The following is a 19090-nucleotide window of genomic DNA, read 5'->3' as shown; positions in this document are numbered from 1 at the left end:
ATGATGCAGGCTTCCAACAAGTGCTACATATCTTTAAAATCTCTAGAACAGATACTCTCTTTAATGATCCATCTCATTTTCTCTCAGCTTTAATTAGCTACTGCTGCATTAGGACATGTCTAGGACCATATTTCATATATATATATATATATATGAAATTCCACTAGGACCATATATATATATATATCCATATAGATAAAATGTACATACATATATAGTGGAAATTGCATTATTCATCTCATAAGTTTAGTTTTATGCATTTTTAGTCTCATTATTTATGATTTTTTTGAAAATAGTCTCATAGCTATACAAAATTCCCACATTAGGAAATTGAAGGGAAAAATAACATGCAATGCACGTAGTCATTTTTCTTTGTTCTTAAAAAAATAAGGACCACGTAACTAAAGGAAGTTGGTAGGAGAAGTAAAAATGAGATTGTTTCAATTACAGGGCTCCTTTTGAAAATTGAGTAGCTGATGGATTGAAAATGTATTAGTCTAAATTATGGGATGAGAAATGCAATTTTCCCTAAATATATTTATTTGTATGCGCGTGTGTGATCTGGTTATATATGGCCTATGGGCCAAGAAGGACTAGAGATAAGAACTGAATTATTGAAAAGAGGGAGCATGCATCATCTCCGCCCCCTAGAATCTAGTGACAAACCATCTCATATGCTAATTAAGAAAACACTACGGTAGCATATATATATGTGTATATATATATATATGTGTGTGTGTCCCCCACTAAGAAGATATATGGATTAATTAGGATTATTATATACATAATTTTTAGTAATTCATTAATTACGTATATTATTGTTGTAGAAACATCAATTATCAAGAATTAATTAACTCCTAATTAACAATTTAAACTTAAATAAATATAAACATTATATGTTTTCTTCTTTTAGGTATATAGAAATTTTCTTTACAATTTTAGATTTGTGGTCGTCGTGTTGTTATTATTATTATTATTATTATCATCGTTGTTGTTGTTATTATTAGTATTAGTATTATTAATTATTATTATTATTAAGTTTCATATCTTAAAATTTATCAATAGTATGTGCATTGCACATGATATTTTTTTCTTCAAACCCTGCTTAGTTAATTCGAACCACTTAATGTCCACATACTTTGTACAGGGCAACTCCATCCAAATTTTTATTATGGAATAAAAAATATAACAAATATTTTAGATATGAGAAAAAAAATGTTCATTTCAAGAAGCATAGAATTATTTTTGTAAAATGTCAGAGTGTGGGATCAAAAATACAATTAATTTAATTTTATTACGTGCCCTCTTGCTAGGAGAAAGGAGCAGCATGATACCAATATTGAAAAAATAAAATGCTTTTATTATCAACAAATGATGATTTTTTGACACTATGACATCAAGTTTTTTTTATAGTGAAAGTATCCCTAAATTAGTTTTTATCTCACTTTTTTGTTTTTATTTAGAATATGATAGTTCATTTTTTATTTATAATATATTTTAAAATATAAAAAAATATTTATTATATGCATGCATGAATGGCGTGTCACGATCACTAGATTTATATATATAGTGACTATTTTAATTTTTTATAACTAAATAAAATCAATTATTAATAAAATTACTGATATAATTGTTGCAAATTGTCAAAACAAACATTATAAGAAAATAGCTTGATAGTAACGAAAAAAATTAATTTTGAGATAATTAATAAGTAAATTTTCGTTGCTAAATCACATTATTCTTATAAGAATTTACTTGCTAACGAAATTAACAACGAATTATTTATGATATATATATATTAAATAATATAAATTAATAACGAAAATATTATTTATTAATTAGTTGGACGGTAACTTTAACATTAAGTTTTTGATAGTGAAATTAAATAGCTATTTCTTATAGTGAAATTTGCTAAGAGTGGTTAAATTCCGAGATCAATACAGTAATTAGGATCAATCATTACTCCGACCAGCCGTGTGAAAACCTGCTGCCTCAGTGAAGGATCCGGGCCAGGCTGTCTGAAATCATTACAAGTTTTATATCCTAATCTAAACTATTGGTAAAGAAGCTGGTCCACCAAAGTTTGAAATCCTGTCGGGAACCCCATTTCTTTAAACACACGAGCCCAGTCGCCAAATCAACAGGGCCATATCATAAATACTGGATCACTTTCTTAATTATATCAAGAGATTTCAAGAATCCTTCTCCATTTAATTAAATACCCACTCAAGATCTCAAATAACACCAACACTAATTCATTTATTCCTCTTGCTAATGATATTCAACATATTGAACTAATTAGTTTATCAAAAGTAAGGAATTTGGTCGGAAAATGGAATCGTCTTTCTTTTTGCAATTACAACAAGATGACGAATTTTCCATTGGAAACACCAAGTTCTCCATCACTTATCCAGGATCCACGATTTGGGATGTCGGCTCAGGGAATGATTTTTATTTGGGAGATCATGTAAGTAATTTAGACAAATTGCCGAAAGAATTTGAAGGTAGGGTTGGAGATCAGGATCTGCAGAAGAAAATAACGCACAGGGAAATCGAGAGGCAAAGGAGGCAAGAGATGTCCACCCTTTATGCTTCTCTTCGTTCAGTCCTTCCTCCTGATTATCTCAAGGTGATAAAGAAGGAAAACTGTTTAATTTCTTAATTATGAGGGTTTTTTTTTTAAACATTAGTTATTTTGTGTACATATAGTTAATTTAGTTTTAATTTACCCTTTCAATTAATTAGGTCGAATTGATGTCAATTCTTGCATTCTTTCTTAGGTTTCCTCATTTTCTTCTTACATATAATTTCTAGGGTTTTCTGATGATGTAACGTTATTTTGTACCAGTATAATCTTACTAAGTTAAGGTTTAATTCACTCCTTTCCTAGTATTATCCTTAACATGGTGAAGTTATAGAAGTTCTTGCATTAATTCTTATATTCCTATGATTTAATTTTCAAGGGCAAGCGCTCGACGTCGGATCAAATTCATGAGGCTGCAAAGTATATAAGGTATCTGCAGAATAATGTCAGGGGACTGGGACGTAAAAGGGATAGGATAAAACAATCACTCGGAAATCATGAATTAGTACAATCTGAAAAGGCTGGAAGCTCTAGCAAGATTTTGCCTAACATTGTTGTAACAGTTCAGACATGTTCAGTGGGAGTTGAAGTTCAGATCAGTGGTGATGTCTTGGCAGAGGGGCTTATTCTTCCACTATCAAGAATCCTGCAAATGATGCTTGAACAAGGGCTTGTCGTCGTCTGCTGTAACTGGACAAATTTTGACGGGAGGTTATGTTATGTAATCCAATCCGAGGTATAGTTAGATTAATTCATTGTGTGAATTGATTAATTTAGTTGCATGGATTCGTTAATTTAATAAGTTACGTTGTATTGTTTCTGGTAGGTTGTTGATTATCCTGGTATCGATCTTCAGAAGCTGCAAAGTAAGCTGACTCGTATGATCCACACTTTGATAGATGTGAAACAGTGATTAATTAACTTGTGTTCTAGTAAGCACTGGATGGTTTGATGCGAACTTTGTAATTGTCCAAGGAAACATCATTAAGTACAAGTCGGTATGATGTGAACTATCTTGCCTATGTGGTAGTAAACATTTCGAATAAGTTGATCAACACAATATTTACATTTAACTCCCCGTTTATTCAAATCCCAAAAATTCAAGTTTATTTAACTGCTTGTTCATTACTTATTGACATTGATGCTAGAAGGTCTTTCCCTTGATGTGTTGACACTACAAAAAATGCAACATTTAATCATAGCTAATTACCATGATTAAAAATAAATAGTCATTAATCATAGTCATTTAATGGTGGTTTGTCATAGTGTCTAAAAGGTGGCTAAAATATTTTCCATGACTTTTTATTTTTACCATGGAAAATAACTTTTTCTTGTTAAAGAATCTATGTTTTTGTTTAACCGTGGTGAATAAAAATTATCTATTACTGTTTTTAGTTCATAGTTATTAAAATTGTAACCAACAATTATTTTTTTTTTCTAATGTGAGTTTGTGTTTCATCAAGAAGCTAAGGGCTGGTTTGGTTGTGTTTTCAATGGGATTTTTCCCACTTTTCACTGTTTGAAAATGTGGGAATTTGTTTGTTTTGTGCATTTTTTAGTGAGAATGCATTCCCAATTCAATTCTCAATTTCAAATTTAATAGGTCAAATAGGCTTGTCATAGTTGTCTTTTCTTGTCAGCCACTATTTGCTTCTTTTCCATCAATTAAAATTGTTTTTCTCTCTCAACCATTCCTTTCAATGGAATTCTCAAACAAAACCAGCTCTCCTCCTCTTTCCTCTTCCCCTGAAACTCACCCACTGATCCATCCTTTTTTTACGACCGTCGAGTTGTGTGGTTCGAACAACGAAGTCATTTGCGGGAAGAGAAAGCGCGGCACTCGAACTAAGGTGAGCTCTGTACCGAGGTCCGTCTGTTTCTCTTATTTTCTTCAGTGTAGGAAACACAAATATGACTCTGAAGTAGTGAAGAAGTTGATAGGAATTCTTCTTCACTGCAAGTAGTGAAGAAGCTGAAGCCCAAACTTGATGTAGCAGATTGGTGCCTGTTTGGCCCTGCGATTAAGCGGACTTGTAATTTTTATTTTTTTTTGTAAATAAATGCAATTTGTTATACCATTTCGCCCCTTTTGTCGTGATTATTTTTTGAATTAAGTTATACCAAAATCACATTTAGATAACAGTTTAATTGTTCTCTGAAATAGACATTTTCGACCTGCTCATCACTTAATGAAGCTCATCTTAACTATAACTTTATTTTCATGAAAATCATTCACTTCATTGATTTTTAATACTTCACTAACTTTATGTTTTAATTCAATACTTGGTGGAATTCTTGACATAAGAAGGATGTTAGTTTTGGAATTTAGCTTATAATTTACAGTTTTATAATCAATATAAAATTTGAATCCAAATACCTTCATCACTTTTGCTAAAATCAATTGTTCTGAATCAGTTCTTTCATAATCAATTATTTGATAATCAATCATGTAATTGTCGCGCCAGACTAGGCGTAATATATATTCTCAAATTATATGAAGTTTATGTGTAATCAGATTGAATTTTTAAAAACAACGGTGTAATTGTTCTAAAAAAAATTGTAGCTCAACCTAATGTCACGATTATCATTTGTCTCTTAACTTGATGTGTTTGAATAACAATTCCACAGTTTTATAGAATCATTCTCGTCTCAACAAATAGTAAACATCAAAATTAACTCATTAAGGATAAACAAATTAAAGATATGTTATATGCTAATGAAATAATAACAATAATAATTAGATCGTGTACTTACTACCAATAATAAATAAAATAATTAAAAATATTTATAATAATGAATAATTAGGGTAAATTACAAATAGTTCTCAGATATTGTTTATACTTACAAATCTGAAGTTATGAGTTATGATTAATACTTTAGATATTTTAACATACGTTGTGACTTTAACATGATAGATGAGTCGAAAGGCGAAGGAGGCATGTAATACGTCTTCGGAGCCAAAGTCACGGGCTGACGATGCTTGGTGGGATATGCCACAGGTGTCTCTACTCATTGAATTAATGTATGAGCATTACAAGAAAAGACACCTTCTCTCATCAACATTTATGAGCAAATTTGGAGTGAGATCGGGATTGAATTGTCCCAACGTAATAAAACACAATACACAGTTGCGCAGCTTAAAGGTAAGGCTAACAGGCTTCGAATGCTTTGGCATAAGTTTTACGATTTGGTGTACAAACGGACTGGTTTTGGTTGGGACCCAACAACATGCACCGTGACTGCCTCTGAGGATCGTTGGGCTGAATGGATCGCGGTAATTGTATTACATTTCTCCTGTTATTTTGATACATATATTCATCATTTCTTGACATACGTCAATTAAGTGTGATTGATTATGCAGGTTAATCCGAGAGAGTCTGGCTTGAAAAAGAAGGGTCTTCCTCATTTCAATTTATGTACTGAGATGTTCTCATCTTCTGTGGCCACCGGCAACAATGCCCGTTCCTCTGCCATGCCTCCTGTCTCCAACAATGACAATGATGAAGTTGATGTAAGCTATCCTGCAATGGATACTGGTAATCCACTCTCATCCGGGCCCGAGAAAATTCCAACAGCAACAAGAGGCGTGCGGCGAAAAGGGGGGCAAAGTGATCGGTTGAAGCGAATTGATAAATGCATTGATGCCATAACCGCTTGCAGTGAAGCCAAAACTCGGAAGCTGGCAAATATTTCCAACGATAATATTGAAGACTGCATGGCTGCGCTGTCTAAAATGGAGGGACTACCGTGGGATTTATTCTTTGCAGCGCAAGATCAGTTTGTGTTGAAGGTGAGGCGTCAAATGTTTCTTCTGATGAGTGATGAGGACAAGCGTGCTTGGGTAGAAACATTGAGAAAGTGAACAATTTTTTTTATTTTTATAGGGGCTGCATGAATTTGAAGATAATTTTTTTATATATTTGCATGATGTTAGTTGTAGTTGTTTTTCTTTACATCATTTTAAATATTACATGTATGTTGTTCATGGTAATTCATTATTTTACTGACGTCATTAATTTTGTCAGCTGCAAGATTTAAAAAAAAATAAGTATAATTATTGAACTAAAATTAATATTAAATATATTTAGCTGGCTAAAAAAAAAATTACCATCATTTCTTTTCCAGCATTTTGTATTTATAAAAAATTCAAATTCATGTTCTTTATCCCTGCTCATACATCAGATTAGTTAGAAGCCTTTTACTCATCTACTTTTCAAAATTTGACTATAATTGAATAGAAGTGTTTGAATTTAATTTTTTTAAAAATAATTTTACATAAGAAAATGAAAATATATTATTACTATCCGATAAACTACAATGTAAAATTAGAGTAGAATGATTTTAAAATCTTTCCAATTAAAATTATCCAAGTAATTTTTAAAAATATTATTACTAAAACAATCTAGAATAATGAAGTAGTAAGTCTTGACAATTTTGACCAGAAATCCTATATATAAACAAAAATTCAATTTTTTATTCATTTTACACACCTCATTTGCTTATAATTTAATGAGAATGACAATTTTGCATTACAATTATTATATTAAAAACAATTCAATTAATTATTCACTTTACTCACTTCATTTTCTTACAATAGATGTAATTACAAAAATTTCACCAAACCCCCGTCCTTTCAAATTTTGTCACCAACCCTCTTTGCTGTCATTTTGTCACCAAACCTCTTTCTTGTCATTTTGTCACCAACCCCCTTTCTTGTCAAATAATGGGGGTTGATACACAATTGGTCAAGTATAAAAGAGTACTCTCGCTTGTGTCTAATGCATATTTGCATTAGATTACAAATATATCACCAAGCAATTTGAGCAGAAATAGATAGATGGATGAATCAAGCGGCAACAGTCGTTCTAATAGTTCTTCTGATATGTCCTCGGATGAGGAAAACAACCTCAGGTTAATCCATGAATTGTTAAGCACTTCAATTTTGAAAACGAAACAACCACAACATAATTCAATTCTGCAAGGCTCTGACTGGCTGAGCGAGCTTCTGTCCGCACACCCCGATCCAATCTACAATATGTTATGTATGAACAAAGAAACATTCCAGAATTTATGCTTGTTCCTAAAAGGGAGAGGTGTTTTAATAGACTCGCAACGGACGCGTGTCTCTGTCATAGAATCAGTCGCTATTTTCTTACAAACCGTTGGTTTAAGCGAGCGCCAGAGAACGAGCTACGAGCGGTTCCAGCACTCTTTGGAGACCATCTCCAGGCACATGAAAAGGGTTTCGCGAACTCTGAATCTTCTTGCACCAGAACTAATTTGTCCGCCAAATTTCAATCATATTCATCCCAGAATCCTTAACAATACACACTTCTTTTCATATTTTAAGGTAATATATACTGCATTCATTTTTCACCGAAATTATTTTAAGGTAATATATACTGCATTCGTTTTTCACCGAAATGATTTATTTTGCACCGAAATTATTTTAAGGTAATATATACTGCATTTTCCTTCTCATAACATTTCAAATTATTTATTATTAGGATTATGTCGGTGCAATTGACGGAACACTTATAGCAACATTCCACAATGCAATGGACGACCATTTGTGGAATGATCGAGGGACCGGTAACGACAATATTGATTGAATTATTGTATTTGCAATGGCTTAAAATTGACCAAATTAAAGTAGTTTTATTAACAAAATATATTTCTAGTATTTTGTGTGTTGGATTTACAGTTATATATATGTCTCCATCTATATCTATCTATCTATCTATATATATATAATAAATAAATAATAATGTTATGTGTTCTACAATAATGAAAATATTGTGTAACTTTAACTAAAATGTTGTTTTATTATACTATCGATATACCGATATCAAAATGAAAAAATTCGCTAAAATTAATTAAGGAATACATGATCGATATTTTAGTTTGATATTTTTAATATGCATCGAAATTTTTTTATTGAATTTGACCCGATTTAAATTATGATATTTAATTTAATATAAAAATTAATACGGTATAAAAATATAAAAATACGGTATTGTTTGTATTAAAATATATTTAATCCAAAAATGAGTTGCATTATTATAAAATATTAATTTTAATAGACATCAAATCAAATGTCAAATGACTTTGCTTGTGGAAGGAAACAATGAGTTGTCCAAGAAATTTGCAGCAAATTGGTTAACTCATCACTTTTTATATATAATCAATATGGTGCAAAAATATGAAAAATAAGGCAAATATTATTTGTATTAAAATATATAAATGTAAAAATGATATTCATTATTATAAAAATTTTAATTTTATATAAATGTAAATAACTAATAAGGCAAATGGTGTTTGTATTAAAATATATAAATATAAAAATGATATTCATTATTACAAAAAATATAATTTTATATTAATGTAAATAACTAATAAGGCAAATGTTGTTTGTATTAAAATATATAAATGTAAAAATGATATTCATTATTACAAAAATTATAATTTTATATAAATTAAATACACATCAAATCAAATATCAATTGTATGTGGAAGGAAGCAATGAGTTCTCCAAGAAATTTGCAGCAAAGTGGTTAACTTATTAATGAAGTATTTTGCATCAATTTTTATTAAATATACATCACTTTTTGTATATAATCAATACGGTGCAAAAATATGAAAAATAAGGCAAATGTTGTTTGTATTAAAATATATAAATGTACAAATGATATTCATTATTACAAAAATATTAATTTTATATAAATGTAAATAACTAATAACGCAAATGTTGTTTGTATTAAAATATATAAATGTAAAAATGATATTCATTATTACAAAAATTGTAATTTTATATAAATTAAATACACATCAAATCAAATATCAATTGCTTGTGGAAGGAAGCAATGAGTTCTCCAAGAAATTTGCAGCAAAGTGGTTAACTCATTAATGAAGTATTTTGCATCAATTTTTATTAAATATACATCACTTTTTATATATAATCAATACGGTGCAAAAATATAAAAAATAAAGCAAATGTTGTTTGTATTAAAATATATAAATGTACAAATGATATTTATTACTACAAAAATTTTAATTTTATATAAATGTAAATAACTAATAAGGCAAATGTTGTTTGTATTAAAATATATAAATGTAAAAATGATATTCATTATTACAAAAATTATAATTTTATATAAATTAAATACACATCAAATCAAATGTCAATTGCATGTGGAAGGAAGCAATGAGTTGTCCAAGAAATTTGCAGCAAAGTTGTTTTTCTAATGATGCATTTTGCATTAAATTTTACTAGTATGTCCCTATTTTTTAGTGTAATTCCCATGCAACCTTCCAATTTATAACTTTGCCTATATAATCAAACCGTGCACCATTTCAATCTACTTTCTTCAGCTATAATATCTTCACATCAAACTTTATCTACTGCTTTCTGCTTTGTGCTTTGTGCTTTCTCCTATTTCACAAAACGTGTGAGCAAATTTTTTCTTCTTATTCATAAAATCATAAACATGATTTTAACCGGTTATATATTTCAGTTCGTCGTTTTTTATCATGAATGGTGGACAAGTGAGATGGAGGACGTATTCGTCCAATCTCTTATCTACTGCAAAAGGCTCGGTATATGGCACCCAAACCACCACAACATGCAAGCCATCCATTCCGCCCTATTCGATGTGAATAAGGATTTCCGCACGCGAATAAGTTACATTTGGGCGTGTACAAGGGTCGACCAACTACGAAATCGCTTTTATACGTTCCAATGGGTGGGAAATCACCCGGGCGTTACATGGAATCACGATGAAAGGAGACTAACGGCGGACGACCAAGTGTCGGATGCCATTGCCCGGGTATGTTTCGTTATGTTTTGATATTGCAATTTTTTTTTTTAACAATAAAAATTAAAATAATTTTCTGTATGCTAATGAATAGGAGAATCGAATGGCTCGATGCTACCAGAATGCGTACGAGCCAAAGTGGGAAGAGTTGTGCGAGCTCTTCGATGAGGATGAGAACCTCGACATTCCGGTATCCGACGAGGAAGAAGAAGATGACGATGCTGATCTTCTCCCGGAGATTCCAAATATGGCAGCCCCCCCAACATGACGAACCGGCTACCGTCATTTTTTATCCTATTTGCATGGATACGTCGTTGAGCTCGGACGACGAAAATGGCACAGACTTAAACGTCCCAAATGCACCAAAAGACGATGGTGCAAGCTCGTCCAATGCGGCGCCATCGGAGGAACCCCTAGTAAAGGAAAATGATTGTAAAGTTTTTTTTAATTTGAAGATTGATTTTTATGTAAGTCATTGATGCATTATTTATGAAAGACCCTTCAATTTTGCACGTAATAGTCTTCATAATTGCTATTCTCCTCTCCCATTCACATGCAATATATATATATATTCTCAAACATTTGAATTAATTGTTAAATTAATAATATAGCAAAGCCAAGTTATGTTATAATCTTTATTCTTACTTACTGTCTAATAATAAAATTTGTTTGTCTTTTACATGAATCTTCTACTTATAAAAAATATATTTAATCCCATTCACGTCTTTTTTCTATTATTATAAAAATATATTTTATTATAATAATATACATCTTCTACTTTTACATCTTCTACTTAATCCCATTCACGTCTTTTTTCTATTTATAAAAAATATATTTTATTATAATAATATACATCTTCTACTTTTACATGCATTCTATTTTTTTATATATTTTGTTAATTTGGTTTAAAAAATAAAATAATAGTTACTGTTTACTTATACATTTCTATCTATTTTTGTATTCTAAATTTTTGCTTAATTTATTTTTTTATTATTATAAATTTTCTTTTCGCAACCAATCTTTTTTTTTTAATGTATTTAGAATTCTAAAGAATGCATTTTGATAAATATTTGTCTATATGGCATACTCTATATATGTCATTATGTTAATGATTCTCAATGATGGAGCATTGTTGAATCATGGTTTGGTTTCAAGAACAATATTCTCTTCTTAGAAACTGTTGTATACTTCAAACCTCCTATCAATGTTTATAATAGCATTATGATTTGTGTCCTAACTTTTAGGAGTAATGTGTTGCTTGTTGCATTCTCTATTCGGTATATGTGCATTTTGCTTTAAATTTCCATCGGGAGTAGTTACAAAATTCTCTAAAGTTTGTCATATTGTAATTACATCCCTTTCAATTTTTTTCGTTTCACAGTTAATCACTCCTATGATTTAAATATCTAATAAAATATTGTTACAATTGTTGATTTATTTTTTGTTCAATTGATTCTTTTGTTTCTCATCTTCATTTTGGAATTTTTTTGCACCGATGAAAATGGTCTATTCTTTCATGACTATTAAATTATTTTAATTTATTTTATAATTATTTAGTTTATTATTCATGATAATTAATTTACTCTTTATTTTTTTGTTCAAATTGATGAAATAATATTCAGAATTTAAAATAATATAAATAGAATTAAAATAAAATAATATAAAAAGGAGACAAACATTCAATCAATTAGGTCAACCCTCATAACTAATTTCTGTCACATCAAAAGTATATAAACCTATTTTCAACATTCACACACCTATATACCTACATTTGGAAACAACTAAACCAAACATATTCTCAGTTTTCGCACAAAAACCAATAAAATATTTCCACCCATTTCCAAAAGTTGGAAACTGAAAATGAAAATGAAAACACAACCAAACGGGTCTAAATTATTTTTGTAAATCAACAAAGTAATATATATATATCATCAACAGGTTGGAGTTCCTAGGAAACCAACTTTGATCCTTCGTTACAAAAAAAAAAAAAAGTTAAAAAGATAATTTCATGACTAGCTAATTGCATATATGGTTCCATTTACGCTATGAAGGTTTTGTCAATTATCAAATATGTTGTATCGATCATCATCGACGATCATCTAAAACTGTGGCAATGTAAAAGCTCGATGATATATGCTAGCTTCATTATGTTTCTCCAAGTTATTCAAATTTATATATATGATCCCCATCTCAATATACAGCTCCCATAATGTCTGAAAGTTGGTAGTATCATGCAATTAATATGTACTATTCTTCGGGGAAAATTTTTTCATTCTAAGAAATGAAACCTTATATATGAAACACTCCAAGATAAATAGAAGTCATAAATTTCGGACAAAGGAAGTATTGCGTAATTCAGTGTTGATGTGTGATTAATGAAGGACGCTAGAGAAATACCAAAAAAGCCCTTCGTTAAGGGCATTTCCGCCATTTAAGCGAGGATCCGCGCCTTTTCCATCGGTCGGGTCGAATAAGACCCGACCCGGATCCATCTGCCTTTGAAGACCCGGACAATTGTGGCCGTCCGATCGTGGACGCTGGCCAGCAGGATGGGGGCACGTGGCTAGCAAACTCTGCCGCCCTATATATAGACCCGAAACGCCGTCATTAAAGGTAACTGTTACACATTAGTTGAGATCGAACTTTGTGATCGCACACTTTTCTCTCGATCAACCTAACTTGAGCGTCGGAGGGTCATTTTTGGGGACGTACCCGACGAGCTCACTGTTCTTGTTTTATTTTTAGAGAACCCAAAATCTGGTCTTGGCAGAGTCTGTTATCTACGTGGAGATCATTTCCCGAGATCGCGGAATTCGACCCGGATCAAGTGTTATGCATAGAAACTAAGTTGATGGCAGCATTCGATCACTTCATGACATCTTAGATCGTAAATGGTGATGTCAGTACTTCAGTTTATGATATTACCATAAAGTTTTGCATCCCACTTGAATTGCTCATAGTTCCATCTTAGAGAAAGTAGATAATCCTAGGTATGAAATATTACTTCCTCTATGGAAAAGTTCATGTATCGTGCACGTGACACTTTAATTTTGATATTTTCGATTAATTTATAAATTTTTAATCAAAATCATCCTCAAATTGTTCATTTTCTTTAATCACAGAAATAAATTACTCAAATTAATTTTGACAAAATTAAAATTATCACTTTCTATACTTAAAGGACTAAATTTGCAATTTTTCCCATCTTATCCATTTATATGATGATTTAAGGATTTGAGTCACAATTTTATAACATGATGATACTGATTACATTATACAAACTTTTGTGTTTGAAACTTGTGTTTTTGTTTAAAATTTTAAATTATTAGTTTATTTAGCATAACTAGTATTGCAAAAAAACCATCTATGCCTCTCAAAAAAAAAAAAAAAAAAACCATCTATGAAGAATTATAAATGTCAATAAGCAAGGAAAAATGACAAGAAAGTAATAGTCTAGTGATAATGTCGAGCCCATGAACTTCAATTTAAATGAACGATAGCCCAAAGTTTACAAACTTAGCTTTAAGTTTGCCCTCTACTCAACTCTTGTTCGGACTTGTAAGTTCTAATAATTTTGACAGAGTTATTCACAACGATCATAATTCATAGGCTTAAAACCATTATTTTTCAGAAGTGATGAAAAGTCATATTAGACTGCACAAAATAGAACTGTTTTTAATAGATAAAAATTCATGGCATAATACCATACATATGAATTTATAATTATGAAAGAAATTATTAATACTTGAATTTGTAGTCGATGAATCTGAAGTAATGTCGGAATAGATTTCAGTTCATACTCCAACATATATTTATTTGACACAATTTGATTTAATACATACATATATATATATAGCAAGTATAAATGACTAATGTGCAACATTAGACAAAAGGTCGTGTATAATCCTCTTGATTGAACGATGATGTCTAGGGGCCAAAACTCCAGAAAGAATTTGACAAAGAATAGATTAGATACAGCCTGAAATCTTGGTCTTGTGGAATAGGTATTTTACAGTTACTTTAGTTGTACTATATTGTGCTAAGGTTCTTGACTTCCAAAGTTGCCATTTTGTCTTTACCATGCAATAGAAATTCTTGTCGGTATCTATATTATTATAAAAATTATAAAAAAAAATGCTATACCAATTTTCGGATACTTAAATTTATTCTTTCATTTATGTCTTTGATAAAAAAAAAAAAAAAAAATTGTCATGATAGTAATTCTAACATTTTTTTTATCATCTCACAGTTACAATTTTTTTGAATCAATCCACTACTCTATAATTCTGTCTTACTTACTTCTCCATATTATTTTTTCACACGCCACACAGTGTAAGTAAGATCAAATCCCATTACTAGATAGAACAAGATCTGTAGAAAAAAATCCGAATCAACACTATGAGATTAGTGTATTTGAATTTCTTTGTTCTTAATTTGAGTCTAGATTAAAAAGAACACAAGAAAGTACGGAGAATGGAAAGGAAAAACGATTTCCGTATGAGAGAGAAACACACGTATTACTGGAGAGAGACTGAAGGAGTTTTAAGAAAAGGAATAATTACATTTACATTGCTTAATTTATGGCCTATTTACATAAATTATCTCTATCTTTTAAATAATTACACATATACCCATCAAAATATCATTAACACTTACACAAACACTTCTTACTTTTTTGAAAAACTACACACACCTCTAAAAATGATTACACAAACTACCTTTATTTTTTTACTGTCATGGGTAGTTTTTATAATTATACAAAAGATAGAAATAATTTATGTAAATAGACCATAAATCTGGAGGTATAAATATAATTATCCCTTAAGAAAATCGGTTACTAGTTGATACAAATGAAAACTTTTCTTGCATTTCCCCTTGTCGCTATAGCAGAAAACGACTAGTGGGATACAAATATCATATCGAAATGCTAAAACAGATTAGTAATCATCGCTCATTACAATTGCTTTATTGTCTACCGATATCTTATTACATTTGGATCAAAATTTGTCTTAATTTTGAAGCACTTTTGGTGGGAACTTGGAAATCTTTTATCCGAAAACAAACAAAAATTGAATTCGGAGAAACCATGGTAAGACTTTATTTAACGTTGGACACTAACAGCAACAACTAGAATTGGATAAAGTAATATTGAACTAATTAGGGCCATCTAGAAATTAATCAATTTTCGAAAATGTATAAACAGATTGAATATAAAACAATTAATGATAAAAATAAAACTCCTAACTATGCTATGCGCATAATATATTTACATATACTAAATGTCGAATTTCACGTCACGTACCTATAACGCTCTATTAAACGATCACTTTATCTAAAAGTTTAAAGTGTTAGAGAGGAAAATCGTTAAATATTAATATCTTAACATACTTTACATGAAGAAAGAAGTACGTTTCATCTAAATTCTTTCACTTGTAATAGGTTTCAATCACAATTTTAACAATATAATCACCCTTACCGAGAATAAAAATTGAAAATTTTTGCACCCTCTGTTTATTTTCTTTCCTATATGTTTCACGGGGTACAATGAAAAAATCTCTACGATATGTAACAATAAAATTGTAAAAATCTACAAGGCTATTTTTGTTTTTTGGGCAATTTATTGCCCGAGCACAGAAGGTACAACACAGTGAAGCTCAGAGTCCCAGGCAATATTACCACTGCTAACCCAATTGTTACTTTCATTGTAACCATATTGGCTGTCTAAACAAGGAAGGGAAACCCAAGAGTTGGCCGCTGCATTGACTTGTACGTTATTCCCTGTTTTCTTGCTCAGTTCCAACACTTCACTAAGGGGGTTATATTGGTACGCCAAATCCAGGGGTGGCCAGGTACAAGTTCTTGAAGCACAGGCGTCCTCCAGGACATGGTTCACCTGCACTGGCCACGTCAATTGGGGTTCACCCGGACTCACCAAGCTTGATGTGGATCCGACAGGATTAACCGTCTGACTCATGGCCGCATCGATCTTTTCACCATTACGATCGGATCGATCCTGGATTTGTAATTGATCAATATTCTGATTGTAAATTTGGACAGGATTCATTACATGGTTCTTTGTAGAAGTTGCAGGAGATAATTGATTATTTTTCGCTATATTGTTGAGAAGCATGCTTCCTGTAAAACTAAATTGCGCACTGAAAGGCTGTGTGCCCTTCTTGTTAAATAGCTTGGCCTTGAGGGCGCCTACGAGCCCCTCGGGCTCCTCCGTCCTACACATTGCATCAAAAGAAAATGGCTCAGCATTCTCAAGTTCGGCCAGACTTGGTCCGGATTGAGGCAAATCAAAGTTGGTCCGAGCATTTGCCCCTCTAAGTTGACGGGCAGCGTTATCATACGCTCGTGCAGCATCTTCTGCCGTGTCAAAAGTCCCCAGCCAAAGCCTCACTTTCTGTAAGGAGTCTTTGATCTCCGCCACCCACCGTCCTGACGGCCTCTGGCGGACGCCAACGAACTTGTGGTGTCCCCTCGACGATGTTTTCCTTCTGACTCGCACGCCATCATCGCTCGCGGATGTAGTTTGCTTCATCGAGCATAATTTTGATCAATTGTGGATGCTCAGTCTTTGCTTTATCAAACGATTCGGACACAAAAGGAATAATTTCTTATAGTCATGGTGAATTGAAGGTATCAACTACCTGCACTATAAGACATAACACTAAATGCCAATTGCAGCATTGTGGTCCGTTGATATTAGTACAAATTCCGGATGTCACGAGTGCAGGCCTTGTTGGTTGTTTCATAGAATAATCCGAAAATATAAGTTGATTACAAGAAAACAATACTGATAAAATTAATTATATTATTAGAGTATGTACTGTAGATGCTTTCTTTGAAAGGGTCACATAGGAGGGAAGTTGGTTTATTGTTGGTCCACAAGGCAGAGTTTTTTTCTTTTTATATCTAACACACGTATACACCTACTAAAGTTCCAGCATAAAAATTGTATTTTATTATTGTATTTTTTTTACTTAATAAAAATTACCTTTATCGAAAAAAAAAAAAAATTACAGCATAAGACTTCTTATAAAAAAAAAATGTATCAGATTCATTAGAATATCCCCTAAAGACCCGCACAAGGCGGAGATTAAGGGCATGCTCTTGGGCCCTTTATATTTTATTTTCTTTTCTATATATACTCTTGAATGATTCATTTCAATTGCAATTAGTTAAAATTTATGGAAAAAATATTTTTTTAGTCCCGTCAAATGAGGGCGGAATTTTTTTAATTTATTGAGATAATAATATAATTATATAATTATTATTTTAAAAAAATATTGAGGAGAATGGCTCGCACAATTTAACTTGTCAATATATCGTTTAAAAAGATCAATTTATGCAGGATCAAAATATCAATTAATTTAAGTTAGAGGACTAAAATTGCCAACACTCTATAAATTATTGGAGTAAAATTGTAATTTTCTCTTTTGCTGAAAAATTAACAACAAACTTAAAGTACGTTTTTTTCTTAAGTGAGGGCATCAAAGTTTCAAAAATTATGCACTATGTGATAATTATTTTATTTTAAAATTCAATTTTGAAACTATTTTAATTTTAGGTAAAGCAAAAGACTGAAAAATGTTGACACTGACACTAAAAATTGCAATCTGCCTAATATTTCTCTTACATCGAGGACATAATATAATTAACATTTTTCATTATTTCACCACAAAAGAAAATTAAAATAGAACTCAAGCAACAAACAGATAACCTATTCCAGCTTGAAAATTATACCCCTTGAAACGAGGATTTTGGTAAGAATATCAGTTCAACTTATATGTGACATGTTGATTTTGGACATTTGTGCTGTCAACTTGAAGCAAAGATCCAAAGAGGTTATACACCTGCTACAGCCAATTACGTTCATGTTTTGGACAAATGCTTCCAACCACATTAAACGTCCATAAATTAAATCCAATTGTCTTTTTGTCTTGACCGTAAAAACAAATGAATATACTTGCCTTTGTTTAAGACTAATATTTCGATAATAGACAACTGCAAAATAATCACAATTGATAAATGTATAAAACAAACACACATAAAAGAGCTTGAATAAGGACCAAGCCTTTTTCCAATTATTAATTAATTATGTTTATACATCATCCATCACCGTGCCGTTGTAATTAACATAAGAAAGCATTAACTGCAAATTACATTATGCATAAATATTAATAAATTAAATTAATTGACGAAAAAAAAAAGTATTCATGATCAGCAGGGAAAACTTCAATTGTATTCCTATAACTTAGAGGATGGCATTTTTTTATTTTTACAATTTTTAACTTTAATTTAAAAGATTTGGCAATTTTAGTTTCTAGCCAATTTGGTTGAAAAATTGTATGACTTACATATAATTCAATTAAATTGCAATATTAGTCCTATAACTTAATTAGGGGTTGTCGCATTTTTTATTTTTCATAAATTGATTTATATGACTAAAATTACAAATTGATTTTAGGTCATATCCAAGTCATATGCAATTTTTCAACCAAACTGACAAAAAAAGACTAAAAATTTCCAAAATTTTTAAATTACAAAACTAAATTTTAAAAAATCAATTTGTGTGAAACCAAAAATACCACCCTCAAACTGCAAAACTAAAATGCATTTTTGCCTAATGAACAAACTCGAACTAATCTCATAGCAATCATGACACAATTAGCACATGGTAAGA

The 19090-nt window shown here is 30.9% G+C and overlaps 3 protein-coding genes across 3 annotated transcripts; 2 read left to right on the top strand and 1 right to left on the bottom strand.

The window, feature by feature from the left end:
* The first annotated feature begins 2168 nt into the window (after positions 1-2168).
* On the top strand, positions 2169-3657 carry LOC105160719 (transcription factor bHLH118). Its single transcript, XM_011078199.3, has 3 exons — positions 2169-2629; positions 2964-3320; positions 3411-3657. The coding sequence occupies exons 1-3, from the start codon at positions 2333-2335 to the stop codon at positions 3495-3497; spliced, it is 741 nt and encodes a 246-aa protein (XP_011076501.1). The 5' UTR covers positions 2169-2332; the 3' UTR covers positions 3498-3657.
* Positions 3658-3800: 143 nt separating this feature from the next.
* On the top strand, positions 3801-6525 carry LOC105160718 (uncharacterized). The gene is made up of 3 exons (XM_088879445.1): positions 3801-4434; positions 5500-5858; positions 5946-6525. Exons 2-3 carry the CDS (start codon positions 5748-5750, stop codon positions 6444-6446), a joined length of 612 nt encoding a protein of 203 aa, XP_088735571.1. The 5' UTR covers positions 3801-4434; positions 5500-5747; the 3' UTR covers positions 6447-6525.
* A 9279-nt stretch (positions 6526-15804) lies between these two features.
* On the bottom strand, positions 15805-17015 carry LOC148788480 (uncharacterized). Its single transcript, XM_088879465.1, has one exon. It carries the CDS (start codon positions 16943-16945, stop codon positions 16016-16018), a length of 930 nt encoding a protein of 309 aa, XP_088735591.1. The 5' UTR covers positions 16946-17015; the 3' UTR covers positions 15805-16015.
* Positions 17016-19090: the final 2075 nt, after the last annotated feature.

The sequence above is a fragment of the Sesamum indicum genome, linkage group LG4 (genome assembly GCF_026168435.1).
Source record: "Sesamum indicum cultivar Baizhima isolate 11 linkage group LG4, ASM2616843v1, whole genome shotgun sequence".
NCBI lineage: Eukaryota > Viridiplantae > Streptophyta > Magnoliopsida > Lamiales > Pedaliaceae > Sesamum > Sesamum indicum.
This window is presented reverse-complemented; position numbering and strand designations above follow the sequence as displayed.

Bases quoted from the DNA above. Each gene is read 5' to 3' on its own strand.
- LOC105160719 (XM_011078199.3), top strand. From the start codon at position 2,333: ATGGAATCGTCTTTCTTTTTGCAATTACAACAAGATGACGAATTTTCC. The intron at 2,630-2,963 runs GTGATAAAGAAG...TTAATTTTCAAG, and splicing joins TTCCTCCTGATTATCTCAAG to GGCAAGCGCTCGACGTCGGA. The intron at 3,321-3,410 runs GTATAGTTAGAT...TGTTTCTGGTAG, and splicing joins GTTATGTAATCCAATCCGAG to GTTGTTGATTATCCTGGTAT.
- LOC105160718 (XM_088879445.1), top strand. From the start codon at position 5,748: ATGCTTTGGCATAAGTTTTACGATTTGGTGTACAAACGGACTGGTTTT. The intron at 5,859-5,945 runs GTAATTGTATTA...TTGATTATGCAG, and splicing joins GTTGGGCTGAATGGATCGCG to GTTAATCCGAGAGAGTCTGG.
- LOC148788480 (XM_088879465.1), bottom strand. From the start codon at position 16,945: ATGAAGCAAACTACATCCGCGAGCGATGATGGCGTGCGAGTCAGAAGG.